At 39.8% G+C, this 19,001-nt stretch overlaps 1 protein-coding gene across 1 annotated transcript in view; it reads left to right on the forward strand.

The window, feature by feature from the left end:
* LOC102794880 (alpha-1,6-mannosylglycoprotein 6-beta-N-acetylglucosaminyltransferase B-like) overlaps positions 1-19,001 on the forward strand; it is a 111,550-nt gene that overhangs the window by 76,994 nt on the left and 15,555 nt on the right. The window contains exon 9 of the mRNA XM_006787474.2: positions 12,904-13,035. Coding sequence (XP_006787537.1) covers positions 12,904-13,035 — 132 coding nt within the window. The remainder of the gene's footprint in view (positions 1-12,903; positions 13,036-19,001) is intronic.

The following is a 19,001-nucleotide window of genomic DNA, read 5'->3' on the forward strand; positions in this document are numbered from 1 at the left end:
GTCATATTTATACTGTAAACATCAGAAATTGAATATATTAGTATAGTGAATATTTGTTAAATTAGATGTTAATATCATCATATTAAAAAGGATACACTGCTTTTTTACACTGCCATAGAGGTTGGCTAAAATTGGTCATTGGTTGCTAGAAAAAATGATGACATCATGCATAATTAAAGTTTTGTGTTATTTGTGCATGAATGCTACAAATGGGTCATTTTAGCCTGTTGGTAGGCGGTTGCTAGGTGACATGACTACATCATAGTATCGGCTATAGGGGGACCTGATACATACCGTTGCACCAATTTTGGTTGCCCGACTCCTGTAGGAAGAGTTAGCTGACCAACAAAGAAAGCCGACAGAGGCTTCATTTGTTATGGTAAGATTAGTCCTATGTTAGTTTTAGATTTGTGGTTATTATGTTGTTTTCTGGGAAGTGCTGCTCTTGAATTGAAGGTAGACTGGATGCTATTAAGTATCAATCTGTATTCCTAGTGGTTACAGGTCAGCGCTAGCTAGTTAACACTGGTAGATGTCTGTGCAAAACAATACATACTGATTATTAAACAACTGAGTTAGAGCATAAAAGGTGGAGTACCAAAGTGAAAGATCTAGCACAATGTCATGGAGGCTGTAGGGTGGTGGCTGAAATAAACTGAATCCAGTCTTGGCTTAAAAGAAATAATGAACCCTGCCTTGAAAGATTATGAACCACATAATGGGTTTTAATTGGCTCTTAGTGCAATGGTGCATGACCACTACTGATAAATGAGTATGAAGCACCTGCAGTGCCAGCCCATAGTCATCAATTTTTATGTTGAGAAGGTATACAGTCATCCATTTGAAGAAAATATCAATAGTTACATCATCAGTTATGGGTATCAAAAAGGAAAAAATCACTTCGTTCTCATTCTTACAGCTTACATTTTTCAGTAATTAATTACATAATAGGGGTTTTTTTTGTATTCAAGGTCAGTGTCAACTCTTTACTGTTCATCAGTTCATTCAGATGTTTGATATTATCTTCAAACCTTCCAGTTAGTTAAATGGCATTAAAACCAGAGACACAGACTTATCACGTCTGTGCCAAGCACTGCTGAAATGGGGTCAGAAACATCTTATTATTCACATTTTATTTTAACAAGCTTCCCAGTGCCTTCCGAGTTATATTAAAGCCCTGATTTTTCTGCTTTTGTCGAAAAGAGAGAGCAGAAGGTGTGAGCAAAGTTGAGCATAATTACATTTGGTGCCTACATACCCTACTTCATGAGGTGTCCTTGGAGTTGTTAAGAGCTGACATGAGACCCTAAAACATTTTGCTCAACGATGCTGTCAGTATCTCCTCTTCCTAATGGCTTTAAAAGGAATGGGCTGTCAAAGCTTGCCTCAAACTGATGTCAGTACACCTGATATTTCTGTGCCCTCTGCAAAAGAGAATTGGGCCATTTTAAGGCAGCCAGCCTTGAAATTAGGCTGTGCGAGGAATGGTGTTGATTTCACTAAATCTAAATAGATGGCAGTCTATTCTCTCACCTTTACTTTATCATTGATTTCACACTTTGTCTCACTTTAGCCTCCTTCTCTTACTCTAGTTTTTGCAGCACTTTCTGTGTAATAACTGAACACAAGGGCAGAAAGTCCGTTATAAAACAGGCTGGCAGTTCCTTTTGTGTTTGCTGACAGCATCAGCAGACAAACGCTGCTTCAACAGCTTCTTTTCAGCACCAAACTGACACTATGTTTTTGCCCAAGTTGTCTGATGGAGAAATGCGAGTCCATAATATCTCTGTGCTACAGAAGCTGCATTCAAGCTCTTTTTTCTCAGGATGTTTTTATTCTATTGTTAAAATCCTGAAAACGGTAGATTGGAATCAACTTGTAACCTAGGCGGCTCTCCTTTTCACCGCTATTCTACTGTCATTTTGTCCTGAAAAATCATTTTCTTTTTTGGGAAAATTTCAACAATGGCTTTTTCTTTTACTCTGATTCATAAGCATTTTCTCTCACCCAGCATTTCACCCCATACAATGTAAAGAGATTAGATTAAATAGAGAGAAAATTTCCATTTACCTTACTGTGGACAGTTTCAGGCAGAGACAGCTAATTTTTCTTAATTATCTATTCAGCTCTATTGTATTGTTCACTGGTTCTCAAAGTGATGCAAGAATGTTTTTTTTTAAATGCTGACTCGGGTGCTTGTGTAGGTCAGTAGGTTTAGCAGACAACCCATATGCTGCAGGCTATTACAGAGGCCCAGGTTTGATTCCAATCCAGGAAGATATTGGTAAGTTATAATTAAACCCTCTACAAAGTTTATAGATGAACTTTGTAGAGTGTAGTGCAGAGAATTGAGAGAATGATGTTTGCCCTGTTCCGCATACTATTATCATCATCTTTTTTATGTCATAGAGGTTCTTTTTAATTAATGGGATGCCATAAAATCCTATGAGCAGGTCTCACCTGCATGTAATTGAGCCAGCAGTTGCTATTGCTAAGAACTGGGCCAATACAGGTAAGCTATATAAGCTGGTAATGTTAAAATTTCAGCTCTTGCTCAACTACTGTCTGCGTGCATTGTGTTATATTTTTGAAGCATGTCATACTGAAAGAAAAGAATCTGAGAGAAATACTGTAAAGAGCCTTAGAACCGGTGTCTCATACATTAACATAATGCTAATGCTGGGATGTTACATTCATGGTTTACGTGCTTATTAGCATGCAGATCAGAGCCACGTTGATTGAAATGTAATCAAGTGTGCAGGCAATTGATCATAAACGATGTTATTAGGTTCTTTAAACTTTGACTTGATCAAATGTTTTAAACATTCAGTATTTGTTGCATATATGATGCCAGTCTTTTATACAGACCGTAATTGTGCAACAGGAAAGTCAGCAGAGGAAAGTGTCTTTTCTTTCTTTTGGTCTAACTAATAAACAACAGCCCTAGAATTGTTGCAAGACTGAGAAATGCATATCACAATGAAGCAGACTCTCTGTTGTCATTTTTAAGCTTTGTAACTACAGAGGAGTATTTCTGCTTGTAAAATACCAAATTTACTTGAAAGTAAACAAAAATTTGTAGGCATTTTTTTTATAGTTATACTGAAAAACTCCTTCATGTTTTTCAGTATAACTGAGTGCTACTGCTTCCTGTTAATTAACACTTTAACACGCTCGACACCAGGTACTAAATAAGAAAAATGTCATTGAAAGCTGAAACCTTTTGTCTGTAGCTCCAGTGTGGGTTACAAAGTCTAATTTCAGACGTGAGCTGGAACTCAATTCAGGCAGTTGAGTGCAGCTTAAGAAGGCCGGCGATCTACAACACACTTCAGTAAAAATTAGTTCTCAGCTAGTGCTCTGTCCTGTCGCTGGGATAATACTAATCAGTTCACTTATATGCTGTGTGGGTATGGTAGGACGGGTGATGGCACTTGAATCCACACATCTACTTGACTCCGGATGATTTGCAATTGGGAGTGTTTGCCCCTACATATTCATCCATATGTGTGTGTTCACTTCACACTTGAGCGAGTAGCATCTGCCTGCTGCATCACTTGACTGGCACTCTGCTTGTGTTTTATTCCTTCCAGAGTGCCGGTGGCAGGTTGCAAAGTGGATTTATCTGATCTGCACCATGTGTGAGAATATAATGATATGTACACCTGCCAAAATATCTATTTACACGCCCAGCACCCATACGCGTTTTCATACAGTTGTGTGTGTGTGCGCGCGTGTGTTATTTGGTCTCATATCGGTGGGTGCGTGTGCATTTTCAACTCCCTCGACTTCCCCCGTCACAACCAATGCCGACTCTTATTCTTCTTGATTTAGTGGGATTAGATCAAAACTTGCTGACGAAGGGAAAAAAGCAGGCAGCCTGACGTCTTAGGAGACAAAGCATGAGCAGACTTTATTAGCAGCGTGTGCGTAAGCAATAGATGTGTTTATGTGTGTGCGTGTGTGAGAGAGAGAAAGACTAGTTTAGGATTTATTGTATCAATGACAATACTTTTTTTCCCCCAAAACAAAAGCTATGTGATGGTAAAGACTTGTTTGGGGGTTACAGTTAGAAGAAACAGCATTTGCTTTTGTTTTTTGGTTGGGGGTGGGCAGTTTTGGGAATAAACCTACATAGGTTTTCATCTTCTCTGTGCTCTGTACACAGTGTAACATCAGTAGAAAAAGCCCATCATGTGACTCAGGTATGCAAACGCTCTCTGTCATTTCTTTTTAGTGTGCAACTGTCAGAAAAAGCATTCCATTCATAGTTACCTGCTGTGGTCTGAGTGTTACAAGCATAGACCGCCTGAAAAGGGAGACAGCTTCATATCTTCAAAGTTGAACTGCCTGCAATCGATTGCAGGTAGCTGGTATAGTTATCTGATTGCAAAAAAAAGTTTGGTTATACGAACATCTGTAGAGCGTCTCCTTTTTATGCCTTGTTTATAAGCTGTTTATGACTCCTTGGGAGATTTTATGGTCTAAATTGCTACATTCAAGTCATCACATCACTTTTCCAGAAACCCAAAGTAGTGTCAGTCAGTACCTGAGTTGTCAAGTTCACTAACCAACTGGTGACATCATGGTGGCTACATCCATCTTTTGTGTACAGTCTGTTGAGCATTTTTCATTTAATCACACCATTATTATCCATCTTGTACAGACAAGTGTATTGGGTCGATCTGTTTGTAGGTGGTGGTCATAATGTTGTGCCTGATCGCTGTATTGGAATAAAATGAATGATGTAAATAAAAGTACTGATAAGTTACTTTTATTATAATGTATTATTATCAAACTTATTTGTTATTTAAATATTAAATAATTTGTGTGTATGCGTGTATCTTATATTCTTGTAAGATGCCTCTAACTTTTATACTCACTCTCTCAGGCCCTGATGTCCCCTGGATAAATCCTTTTCAGTTTTCTTTTCTTTTTCCTTTTTAATCTCACCGTCCGGCTCATCCAGCCTCTTCCTCACTCCCACTTGTTTTTTCCTGTCTTTCTTTCCCTGACTGCCCGACCCTTGTGACTAACATGTCACTTTCTTCTTTCACCTTGCTGCCCCATCTTTCCCTCTTGCACACTTCCCAAGCGTCTCTAATTCTCTCTCTTCCCGCTGTAGCTCTTTATCTGAGAATTTTATTATCTATGACAGGAGTGTTGAATTTTTCCTCTTCCTTCTTTCATCTCTGATTTATCCCTCCATCCCTACATTATTCTGTCTCTCTCGCTCACTCTCTCTCTGTATTGGTGTTTATGACGCCCTGAGGCTCCCTTATCTAGTGCACCCTGCCTTGGCTGATAACTGGGGCCTGTCAGCTGCTTCTAGCATGGCTGTATACACATGGTGTTTGGGTGCAGATGAGTGCTTGTGTATAAAGATTGTGCTGCACGGTATGCACGTATCTGTGTGTGTTTGTGTGTGTGTGTGTGTGTGTGCGCGTGTACATGAGAAACTTTGCCCACATGCAGACAGATTGGCTCCCCCTGGGTGTAATCAGAGGCAAATGTGGAAACAGATGATTACATGGATGTTTGACTGTTTGATTATGCTATACGTGTGTGTATGTGTGTGTGTAGGTGCACAGCTATCATTTGCTTGAGCTGAGAATTAAGAACATGCTGATTTATCACAGTATTTACTTTATCTGGCATTTTCTTTCTTTTTTTTTTTCAATATTTCATCTACATTTCATACTGTGGTAAACACACAGTATACAGTTATAAGGTATATACATACAAACCTACACCGACACCCTCATAGCACTGAGGTAACATGTGAAGCTGGCTTGTCTTCCTAAAATGGGAGCATTACACCGCTCGCAGCTGCCTCCAGGGTCCACGCATAAGAGGATCAAGCTGGTGTTGCACAATTTTGTCATCATGTCACGGTGATAAACTTAACCAAATTCCACTCCAAGACTTTTAAGGATGAAACTTTTTGATGTTTCGTTATGCAACACCGTGGCAACATTTTTGTGACACTTAGGACTTTTTTTTTCCACCTCTTTATTTTTTCATGGCCCACCTCTGAAAGTGTTTATAGTCAGTCACAGTTATAAATGTCTGAACAGTTCACCGTATGAGTTTTCATTTGAGTTGTGTGCACAGATCACAGCTTAATCATGATAAACGGCTTGGACACAAGGGTCTCCTACAGCTGCCAGAGCAGATTTCACGTAAGAAACTAAAGAAAATGTATAACATATAACTTTGAGCCTTATGGTAATAGCCTGCATTTAGCAGTACACTGTGGACTAGCCATTGTACATTTGGACAAAATGCCAAACAATACAACCACCAGTCTGTTTTTCTTTTCTTTTTTTCTTTTTCTTTTTTTTGATGGTACACACACAAAAACACACGCACATGCACAGTGTGTAGTGTTTTTCGCAGTTTGAGCTGCTAACATTCCCATCTCGCTGCTGACCCTGTCCAACCCTTGGTCAGCTGATGTCATCTACACTGTCCTGTGTAGATGACATCAGCTGTCAGCACTGACCGGGATGCCCTTGAACTTCAGTGTCATTCATACAAATACACATACACAGACACACACAGATGCACAGACACAAAAATTAAATGTCACTGAAATCATAGACAAATGCATTTCTACAAACTGTGTACATGCATCCAATCAGTCACACATCCGTTTGCAAACTGAGATGATTCTTTGCCTCATGAAACAGGTTTTATCAAACACCTTTGTGTGGTTTTAATAAGACAAATTAAATGAAATATTGCAAACATATTTTTATGCTTGGCTGAGGTGGAAAAGTTGGTGTATGAATTAAAGCAAAATGTAGCAATGTTCAGTCGAATCAGATATAACAATTAAATGTGTATCTTCTTTAAACTTGCACTGAAGCTTTCAATCTGTGCAAGAAATTAAAGATCATGGGAGGAAAAAACAAATGGGTCTGCATGAAGACAACACCAAGATTTTTTTCATTTGAACTATAAGACAAATCAATGTAGATTATTGAATGAAAAATATTTCATAGGTTTTTCTACCTTGTGTTCATTGCAGCTCTATGAAGAATTAACCATTTGACTGCCTGACTTTTTAATTATTGTCATCTTGTCGCATCATCTTACAGCCTTCTTTTGCAACACTACACTGGGATCGAAACCTGACTATAGCTCAGCGTTCAGTACCGACACGCACTTACACATGCTATTCACAGAACTGAACAGAAAGACAGACAATAAGCTTTGTGTCAGTTTCTGCAGTTACCACAAACCATTGAGTAGGATTGGCAGACTGCATCTCCTTACAAAGACACACAAACACATACAGTACAGAATGCAGTAATAGACCTATGGGCAAAGATTTCAGCTCTTCACAAGCAATACACTGTGTGTTATTGCTCATTGTGTGCTTTTTGTGCTCTAATAACACCCTACCAAAATGCTCCTTAGGAAATCAATACAGGCTTTTGGTACTGAATGAAGTAACTACAGTATATAACCCCATACACAGGAAAACATAACTAGTAATACACACACAAGCATAAAAATTGCTAAAACATGTGTACAGAAATATAAGGTTGTGTACTTACAATTTAATTTACAGTAAACATTCATGAGCGTATTCAGGAAGAGATTGTTTTCAGTTATAATGTTCTGCCATTACTTTGGACGTCACAGTTTTAGAAAAAAGAAAGTATAGACCAATGCCTAATAAGTAGGGATGGGTATTGTTTAGGTTTTATCCGATACCAGTACCAAACTGGTACTTTTGAAACGGTGCCGGTGCTTAAACGGTGCTCGAACCGGTGCTTAAAGAATGGAGAACACAAAATTGGTCCAAAAACCTCTCATGTTCAGCTGTTTTTTTGTAAAAAGATAACAATGTAGGCCTTTTCTGCAGCTATAGGGGATTTATGGTATCACTCTTGGCTGAAAGAAGTGCTTAATCAATGGAAAAAACACAAACTTTGTCCAAAAACCTCTCATGTTTAGCTGTTTCTCACTTTTTCTTTGGTCATTTTAGCCTTTTTGGCCAGGGTGAAGGGAGTATCTGCCATCAAACAAGAAGACAGCCGCATGTAACTACGACGGTGTTTGCTAGTTTACCTTACGTGCATTAATGTAATAACGTGGTTAGCCTACTCAACGTAAATTACACACGAACAACATTAAGCTACTCACGCAGAGAAGAACGGCTGCTGCTGCCATCATCATCCGTCATCATTTCTGCTACACTGGCAGGGCTAGGGGCCAGGACTCTACTCTTTGGGTTTTTGCGGGATGTTGCTAACTCCGGGTCCGATAACAGGCAACCCACCCACAGTAGATGTGCTTGGTGTGAGGTCTCGCAGCAAGCTATCAAATAAGGCGCATTTCTCGGCTTTTAACAAAATGCTATACGTCGCCAGGTGTTTCATCAGATGCGAGGTGTTACCTCCTTTGCACAGTATCACCTTAAAGCACTTGTTGCAAGCTGCTGAGTTTGCATCTTTTGCTGTGAAGTACAGCCAGAATTTGACTGCTTCGCCTTGGGCACTTTTAATCTGTAGCTCTGCTCTAAAAGAACGTACGTACCTGGGTACGGTAAAATGATTGGCTAGAATCCAAAGTGTATGACATCTCAGGAAAAAAAAGCACCGAAATGTGCGCTGCTTTTCGGTCTGGTTACTACCGTTTATGTCAGAACCGGTGACATCATGGCACCGGATACCGGTACCCATCCCTAATAATAAGTGTCAACAGTAACATGCGAGAGTCACTCAGCTTTGATGAAAACATTTTATTTGAAGGTATTAAAAAAAAGCTTCATCACAGGTAGATCTTCACAGGAGATGATAGACCCTCTGAGCTCCCCTGACGTAAGAATCACTTCAGTGCAGATGTATTTCCATTTTTTCAATTGCTTTGACATGTCAGACAATTTTTCATTAGGATGCCTTTATTTTATTTTATTAATTTAAAAAAAACTGTACAGAGTCACAAACAGATATTACTATGGAAACGTTCTTAGTTAAATATCCTCTCGCAGTCATTTCAGTGCATGTGTGTGTGCGCATGTGTTTGTGTGTGTGTATATATCTTCATTCAAAGAGCTTGTTGACTTGATGCCAGCCAGGAGACAAGAGGACCCTGGGTAATTGGACTCCAGTGAAGCCCTGTATGGCACTGGAATAGTGTCTGGGATCGCTGCCATCCTCTCTGTGTGTCCGTGTGTGGAGGCTCCCATGTGTGTGCATGCAGTTTTACAGCTTTAACACTATAGTCCAGTGTAAGAGAGAAGTTAAGTACGAATAGTTGGACTAGTTGTTTAATTACATTTGCAGTAACTTGCTGGTCTTTCTTTTAAAAAAATGTGTCTTTAATAACTGAATTCCCTTTGGGCATCCTGATGTGTGTGAAGGTCCGGACAATGCATATGCTTGACCTTTGAGTAGTGTACATGTAAAAGAGCAGGAGTTGTCATCCCTGTGTGAGCACTTTACATCATGAATACATCTCCTCAATCTCAGCCTGAGGAAGAATCACCACAGTTATAAGAATCTGAATGATGCATTGTAGTTTAGTATTAAATTTGAAAAAATTCAATACTAAACTACAATGCACAGCATTTAGTTTAACACAACTACACATACAACAACGCGCTGTGGTATTTTAGTTTACTGAACTAATGGCCCAACGTGTATTGCTATTTCACCCCTGAATATTTTTGTCACAAGCCTCACATTCTCTGCATTAAACACTGTTGCTCCATAAAAAAGCAGTACATTCACATGTACTTGAGTGATATTGAGTTGCACCATACAGTTTATGGTGTTCATAGCGGTTCTGAAAGGGCAAATGTAACGGACATCTGATTCATCTGAGTTTCAGAAAAATATAGCAACCATTCAGTCAGGTATTCATTGTGGTATCACCAGTGGAAATGTCCTTCAGTGTTTCCTAACAAAAGATATATTTAAAAAATACCATTTCAAGAACAGCTAAATCATTTTCTCTCTTGGCCAATATGCTATGGTTGAACAGCTGCCAAAGGAGAGGGATTAGAGGGAAAGAATAAAAGAAACAGGCTGCTGGGAAATGAGGAGCCAAGGAGCTGATTGTATTCTACCATACTGCTGTTTTCTCAGCTGGTGGATTACAATCCACCCCCCACTGCCCCACCCAACCCCACGTCACCTTATTTTCTGTCTCTTTCCTTTTGCTTGAATTTTATTCATATGAATTTCAGTTGTGTTACTACGGTAATGTACACCCTTTCTCTCCTCCCTCATTATGCACTTTCTCACATATATTATGATATATATAATGTAATAAATGGATGTAAGCTGTTAAACCAAAGTAAGTGGTAATTTTAAAATACAGTTTTTGAAAGTTTGACCTTGTTTGACCTTAAAGAAGAGGTCAGTGGTATGCCTTTATGCCTTTATGGTGTCAATGCAAACAATGGAAGTAAGAAACATAGTTTGAAAACAGCTCTGTATTAAGGTTATTATCACTTTGACCTTTAGATCAAGAGATCATAGAAATCTTTATACAGTACTTTGCATATGTTGACAATTCAAAGCACACTTAAGAATTATATTTTATGGGTTATAAGGCTTTTTTGTTTGTATTCAACCATTAATCATTAAATTGACCCTGAAGATCTTTGTGGATGCAAGTCAAATCCTAATGGATAGTAAACATGACCCCCACTCTACACCCCCTATAAAGCGTACATGCACACACAAATGATACCAAAAATGTAATCTCCCTGGTGGAGCTAATAAGTGGACAAGTTCAACAACAGCAAAAACAATGTTGGAAAAAAAGAAAAGAAAAGACAATGAGTATTGAATATTTTGGTACTCAATTAAACAGGAGGGAAAAATATCAAAAGCAAAATATCACAACGAATCCCAGTTAAATAGATCGGAGTTAAACATTGTTCATTGAAGACCATTTTGAAAACTTTAATCACATTCTTTGATCATCAAATCATAACATCGCATGACACTGTATGCACACAGTGTGAAATTAATTTGCAGAATATGGCCAATGTAAGCAGCGCCGGCACCACCGGCCTTCATTCCTTTCAAGTTAATATCCGCACACCTGTGCTGAATATGGTTACATTCAGGTGGTGTTCTGGCGCAGAATACCTGAAAATACTGCAGAATGGTGCCACTTCAGCTTTTATCTCTGTGCCCGATTTACAGATGGACAGGCTTATTGGCTCTTTATTCACATATTGGAAATGTGAATAAAAAGCCCATTGACGTTTTAGGATATCCTTTGGAAAGAGGTTTGCTCTTTATTGATAACTATTTTGGGATTGATAAGTGCCAGGCACGCCAGTTGTATTGCTCATGTGCACCCAGAACACGGTGGCTTTGTAAGGAAGTCGCCATATATTGTTACGTTGTGGTTATTATGGTGTTATTATCATCACTTTTCAGTGGTGAGGTCTATTCTTCTAAAAGAAACTGAATTTCAGTTACAAGAATTTAAATATTTCTCTTTTTTTAATATGAACTTCTTTTCGACATTATTTGACTTTTAAATATCTCCCTACCCCACCTCTATCCTTCTGTAAGTCCCCCAAGCCCCACTTAGACTGCTGCCCCTGTGAATCAGACCCCAGTAAGCAGTGGATGAATCAATGGATGGATGAATAATGTGATTCTCATTTGCAAAATGATAGAGTAAACACTTCCAACCCTTTCCAATACTGTATGAAACAGCCACATGCTGCATTCTCTGCTTTACTGTCCTTTAATTCAGTCACTGCATCAAGCTTCTTTATCTGTATGTTTTCACCCTCCTCTGATTTTAGTTAGCAGCTGCCAGCAAAGCTCCTGTAAGCCATGCTTTGCAACAGTATAAAATTACCCTTTGGATAAGTACTGTAGCCAGAGAGACTCCGATGTAAAACTAGCACAGCAAGATGAAATTCACTGGGGGTACAAATTGTATTACAGCCTCCATTAGCCTTCGGCCTCATCTGTCACAGAAGTAAGACCTAAGTAAGAGCAAGCAGACCATTCACAGGTCAAATATCCAATAGTAGGTCTGTTGGCACAGTAGCAGAGAGGTTCTAAGTCAATCAATGAGTTGAAACAGAGTCAAACAAGGATGGAAAACAAGTCACACTACAGTGAACAGCAAAAAAAATATATTTTCTCCTTTGGTTTGTGCTGTGTGTGCTCCTGCGTGTGCCTGTGCTTGTGCCTTGAAGGTCTTGTAATTGAAATAGACTTTTTGGAACTAGTAGGAGTGTGTGTATCAACAGACAGACATGCTGACGTTTGGATTTCTCCACAGCAATCATTGTTCATGCACAAATTAGCGCTTATTGTATAGCATAACCTGGCATTCTCAACACATCATCATCATTGACCACGTGTTGTTATTGCTGATGGTGCTTCTGTGGACAGTTCAGCCAGGTCATTACAGATTCAGCGCTTTTCATCCTATTTGTTTTGAATTATGTTTTGCCAAAAAAAACAAAAAACATCCCAGTGCCCACTTGCATAATTTTGATTGAACTCAGCATCACCTGTAATGTACTATCTGATCAATAAACACACCTTTAAATTCAGCTTTCACAGAACATTTGTTTTTGCGTTACTTCGGGGAATTACATTTTGAACTCTGATAAGAGAATGTCTTTCCCGGACAAGCATAGACATGGTTCTGCAGTCATCATTGTAGTCACCCAGCTTTTGTCCAAGGACATTTTAAAACTATCTTCGCCTTACACTTTTTATTGTATAACAAAAGCAAAGTGAAATGGTTTTGTGTGAGTTAATAATGAATGCATGAATCCAAGCTTAAGTTCAACCCCTGCACTCTTGGGGAAGTTTTTTAGTGTAAATCTCATGTCTTGGCTGTCTGTCATTTTTTTCTGCTTGTATAAAGTGAGTACTTTGTGTGTTTGTGTTGCAGGTTCCTCGGCGTGCCCCCAGGCAGAGGCAGTTGCCCACTCACTGGTCCATTGCCCTTTGACCTCATCTACACAGACTACCATGGCCTGCAGCAGATGAAGCAACACATGGGGCTCTCACTCAAGAAACACAAGTTAGTCGATCTGCATTGTTGTGTGTGTGTGCGTGTGCCTTTGAGATCGAGTATCTTCACTTTTCGTTGGTTTATATATGTGTTGCTTTATCTGTGTGTAGTGGGGTGTGTGCGTGCGTGCCTGTCTGTGAGTTTATTGCCTGTGTTTTTAGATTAATCATTGCTGGTAATAAGGTATACGTGTCTTACTGTAAGTCATTTGGCTTGTTAAAATCACACTGTTACGCAAACACACAGGGACGCACACTAACACCCACATACACACTTAAAACACTCTTGCTGTCCCTGTAATCACGCATCCCCTTCCAGGTAGAACAGGCTCAAAGTGCACAAAATGTCAAACACATTAGAGTTTGTATGTTGCTGTGCAGTCGAATGTACAACATGCATACTCACAAGCCGGCACCAGCATCACCTGTCATGCTCCATTACCCTGCACATCAGCAATAATGAAAAGCACATGTAGTACAGTAGTAGAGGTGCATGTAAAATTGAAAGCTTGTCATTGGCATACGTGTACTAATTACCCCACAGGAACATGAAAATCTGTTCATCCGAGCACCGATTTCCAGTCAAAGCCTGTTTCAGCAGCTTATTATTGCTGTTTGAATGCACTCAGAGACTTGCTGAGTGGTTAAGAGGTGATTAAACATGAAACGAAGAAGAGAGAGGAAGAGGGGTTATTTTTGAGCTGTTAAAGAATTGTGCTAATGGCTTTTGGCATTGTTACAAACATTCAACAACTTGGAAAACTAGGCCATGACAGTTATGAGACTGTGGCAACAAAACATAAAGAAATACCCAAAACAGGAATTTAAAGTACCACAGTGCATTTGAAAAAAAAAACAAAAGAAGAAGGAGAAGAAGAAAAGAAACTTAGCTACACATTCCTGCAGAGCACAGCAATATGAAGCCACATTATCTTCAGAGGACTTTCATGTTGTTGCCTCAGAAACAAGCAAGACTGAAAGTCGAACTTTTGCCTTGTCCTCTCCAGCTCCTTAAAAACAGCTTGCAGTCACTACCCTCTGTCCCACTATCATTTTTTTCTGGTCCACTAAACTGGCATTTGTCTGACCCCTGCATGTGATAACGGCAATTGACATTTTGCTTTCCTTGTTTTGGCTTCCAGCATAAAGAAGCAGCAAAGAAAGATAAAAGATGGAGAGGGCATGTGTGAGTAGGAGGCCAACTGAAAGTGAAACAGTAGGAGACGAGAGTAAGGACGAGATAAAACAGCGATGGTGCGCGCAGATGGAGCACGGAACGGAGAGAGAAAGATACCACAAAACGGAGGAGTAGAAGTTACCTGCAGTCAACCTGGCACCACATATAAAGGGCCGCTCCATGTATTTTTAAAATCCAATTATGGGTGAGAGAAATGGATTAGTGGTGGGCCGGGGAGCCATTTTCCCAGCACACAACCTTTTTTCATCTCTCTCCCGCTCTCTCACCATTTGTCTCCCTTCTCGTGAGTTGTCCCCTACACACAAAACCCTGCATTTCCACCCGACAGACAGTCAGCACCTAATTGCTTGCTGAGGTCAGCAGTTCTTCACTCCGTCATTCCTGTGTGGAGTCTTGATTTCTGCCTCCACTAACAGGATGTGGCTTTTAGTGTTTGTAGGAGACAGTCTTTTGTGTGCCCAGGAGGCTGCGGTGAAAGAATTATCCGAATGTTCCAGCAATACAGGCACAGAAGCAGGAACATCTATCTTCACTTTCACGAAAGGATACACTTTAGTGATTTAAAATGTATGAAGAGGAGTGAACAGAGGATATTAAGTCCCATGTGGATCCATAGTAACACGCAGCTCTCAAAAATGCAATCAAATTTGCATTCAGGTAAATGATATCTAGCATATGCCATTAATTAATACTGCTGTAAAGCCAGAGAGCTGAGCTTAGTGGATCAGTGCTTAATATTAACCCAGCAGTCCCCAGAGGTGCAGGATAGGTCAATAACACCTACCTCCCACCCCCTTTTCTAACTCCGTCCTGATCTCTCCGCCCCGCTCTCGCTCTCTCCCACTCTCTATCTCGTTCTATCTCTCTCACCTTGTCTGGTCTAGTTGAGTCTCTTGCACTGAAAGGAATCATTAATCAAGTGCTCTGTGCTTTGGGACCCTTCAACTCCCTTTAATTACTTTTGTTATATGTTCCCACCAACATCCACGGTCATTAATTATGCCCGAACAAGACGGTGCTGTCCAGTCCGGCGTGCTGTTTGGAATCACGCGTACTCCTGTGTGCGAACTCGCGCACATTCGAGGGTATATCAGTGCACGTGTGCCGTTAAAGATGGTGAAAGTTGATAAAGGTAATATCCAAACCATCTCATCTGATAATAGGACCAGCATTATTGATTTCCTCTGCATGATGAATTCACTGCTTTGACGGAGCAAGATCGGAGCAGATATCAAGGGTGAGGCCTGCAACAAAACACAAATAACAAAGTATTGTTGCTAAAACTGAATGAAACCACCAGTACGTGTGCGTGTTATACAGCGCAGTTAGCATATCAATGAGGAGGTATTGCTAAAATCCCTGCACTTTTTAGAGAGACATTTTGTTAATGCTAATACAGGCAGAAAGAGCAATTAGGTAGCACATAATCAGTAGGATTACTATCTTTGCTGAGGTGCAAGAAAATTTCTATCACTATTCATTTATACAAATCTCCTTAAAAGGCAGTGATGCGCAACTGTCAGTGCTGTAGTTTCAGTTATAATAGGGGTGGGCAGTATTTGTGCCATATGCATACATACATAATACTGTAGATGAAGTCAAGAGTTGTGAATTTTTGTGTAGTAGATTAACCAAGTAAATGAATGTTCAAAGATTTCATCAAATTTCAGAATTGTTGTAATCACAACAAGAAAAAACATAGCAATTATATCTAAAAATCAATAAGTTGTATTTTAGACACGTCATTCTGTTTTATTAAGATTTTATCTCGACAGCTCAACAAACAAAGGAAACGACTACGATGGAGAAAGTGGGCAGAGGCTTCTGGGCTGATTGCAGTAAATGGGTGGAATTAGTGAATAACTCTGCAGCTCACTGCTTTCAGAGAGATGCATTTAAGCAATATTTTGTAGTTTGTATTTCTCACTGTTGATTGTTGGTGTACTGAGGTTGATCAGTGAGCGACCAACTGTTTGCTGGTCGCCAGCTGGGTAACAAATCTCTGCTTCTCTGTTTGAAAAATGTGTGGACGAGTGTAACTGAGCCCAATCTTAACGTAAGAAGTGCAACGATTATCGCAGGGTTACACAGGACACAGAAACTGTTTCTTAGGTACTTTGCGATGAGTAGTTCATCTTGGGTAACGGCTGACCTCCAACAACTAGTTACATTCACAGAGCTGTGGAGAGCCCTGGTTGCAGTCTGACGCTTTTTCACTATTACATCTTGCATGAGCAGGAGGCATGTGGTGAGCAGCATGTGAGGTCTAAGCTTTAGCAGGGAAAATGGCATTGTAATTACACAAACAAAGCACAGATGTATTCATCATTTTAGTAAAAAAAAAAAAAAAAGACAGAGCATCTTGAGGTAGCTCATTACATCTGCGACACAGCAACATATCTTCGGAGCAACTCGGAGAACATGTTGTTTTCCTAATTACTATTGTATCGCATTAGTCTGGTGATTTCCAACAACAGATTATTATGGGTTTGAGTATATCCATATTTCAAACATAAAAATGAGTCACTCAGAATAGAACGTGTTGCTCTTGAATTAATGCTTGCACTATTCATTATTAAATGTTGGTGGTGTTGTCCACTGATGCCCAGTTTCTTATAATCCCACATCACATTTACATCACAAGACTACAGGTGAAAATGAACCATGCTGCCATATTCGCCTCACCCCAGATGACTGGCGAGTCTCGCTGAGCAACCGTTTAACCCAGATTAGCCCGGTGCTCTGATCTCCCAATAGATATTCAGCTCAGCTACTCCTACGCTTATCCCCTCTTCTCCCACTTTTTCCCTCCCTTTGGGACTTCTTATCTGGTGGCAGAAACATTTTCACCATTTCAGAGTGGTCGATATGTGATGCCGCAGGTTGGAGTGAGGGATGCAAGAAGACGGGGTAGAGACGAGTGAAAGTAACATTCGTTATTAATAATTCATCATCAGCTTTCGGATATACTTACAAATAGAAGCACAACAGTTTCTGCAAAATTCCATCCTCAGAACTTTGAATGAACAATGTGCCGCTGCTTGTCGTTTCTTGTTTATTTATTTGTTTTCTTGCTGATACGTTACTCTCCAGGTTATAACTTTGTCACTTTATTGGCTGGCCTCTTGGATGCTGCAGTAGCTGGCAGAAATATCTGAGAATTGTCAAACACGATTGGGGTGTCACCTTGTCTGTAAAAAGAATAAAATGCCCAGAGGGGAATATTTTTCATGCTGTCAATACTGAAGCTTCTGAAATTGTGTAAATGCAAAAAAAAGAAAAAGAAAAGAAAAGAGCGAAAGAGACATCTAGGTATTCTACCAAAACACAGTTGCAGGAAGTCAGATTCTAAGCTTTAAAGCCTGCATTTCTAACTTATTTGTTTAATGCATTTATGTAAGTGCATTGCACAAAAAAAATATTAACAATAGGCAATAATCTAAACGAATGTAGAAAACGTGAGATTTCATCCAGTTGGTGTTCAAAACCTATCAGGCTATGGTGAAGGCTTTCCAGACAGCAAATAAGTGTTTTTTTAACACACTATTTACACCAATGTTCAACACATATCCATCATGGGAGAGCCAGAGAAACCAATTTCTGCACTGTAAACAGCTTAAGTAGAAAAAAAAAAAAAAACCTAACCTCTAACATAAAATGTGAACAGTTTGCTTCACTGCTGCGTCGGAGAGCATCTGCCTGTCAAGGGGCTGCTAAGATGTGAAAGGCAATGGCCAAATGAAAGGAGCTGGCAGGCTGGGTTTTACTGCAGACACAAACTTGTTGCAGTTTCTGAAAAGCAAATAAGATCACAAAGCTAAACCGAAGCTGAAATAAAATCGTAATGCACAAATGCTGGCATCTGAAAATCGTTACATGTGTACCGCAAGAAGAGTCACGTGCCTGGAAATAGTTTAGCTTTTTTTTTTTTTTACTGATGTAATATTTGCCTTCTAATTGCTCTCCAGATGCAGAATGTTTTTATTACCCCATATCTGTCTCTTTTACACACTCAGACACGCGGTTATCTGCCAGGAAAGACTCAGAGCTGAGGAAGTGGACTCTGCTCCTTTAGCTCTCTCTAATCCCCCCTGAGTCCACATACTGGCCAGATTTAACACAGTCGCAAACAAGGGCACAGTGAGCTCTGCGTCTGCATGCGCATCTGTCTGTGGTGAATGATTCTGTTATGAACCTCAGTTATGCTTCACTGCTTTGCCACGAAGCATCCACCTGGAAACTCTATCAGCAGCTCATCGCACCTCCGACCTCTAAAAATTGTTTTTTTGTCATTTTTATGTCAAACTTGCCACACTGCTGGTTGCTTATGTTATTTTGGTTATTTATCTGCTTCCCCAGTGACAGCGGCTTGTTTTTCTCCTTTCACTTTTGAGAAACCTGATGGCCTTGTACTCTAATGTGGCATTCCACCTGAATGACCTGCTGCACAAATGCATTTAAATATATAATTGTACATGTATTGAACATGAAGTATGGTCTATAGAACCATAAAGAATTGGGTTAATATATTTTATATATTTTTAGTTAGACACTGCAATTAGTGCCTCCAGTGGTGTAACTGTTACCACATTTACTTGGCAAGTGAAAGGTTGCTGGTTTGATTCCAGCTGGAGATGCAAATCCCCTTTTGGGTTGCATCACAAAGGGCATCTGGTGTAAAAACTACTAAATCAAACATGCGACACTACCCACTCTGCTGACCCCTTGTGGCAAGCGAGCAGACGAAAGTAGCTTTAGCTAGGCAATCCAGGTGATTT

The sequence above is a fragment of the Neolamprologus brichardi genome, chromosome 6 (genome assembly GCF_056152115.1).
Source record: "Neolamprologus brichardi isolate AB-2024 chromosome 6, ASM5615211v1, whole genome shotgun sequence".
Classification (NCBI taxonomy): domain Eukaryota; kingdom Metazoa; phylum Chordata; class Actinopteri; order Cichliformes; family Cichlidae; genus Neolamprologus; species Neolamprologus brichardi.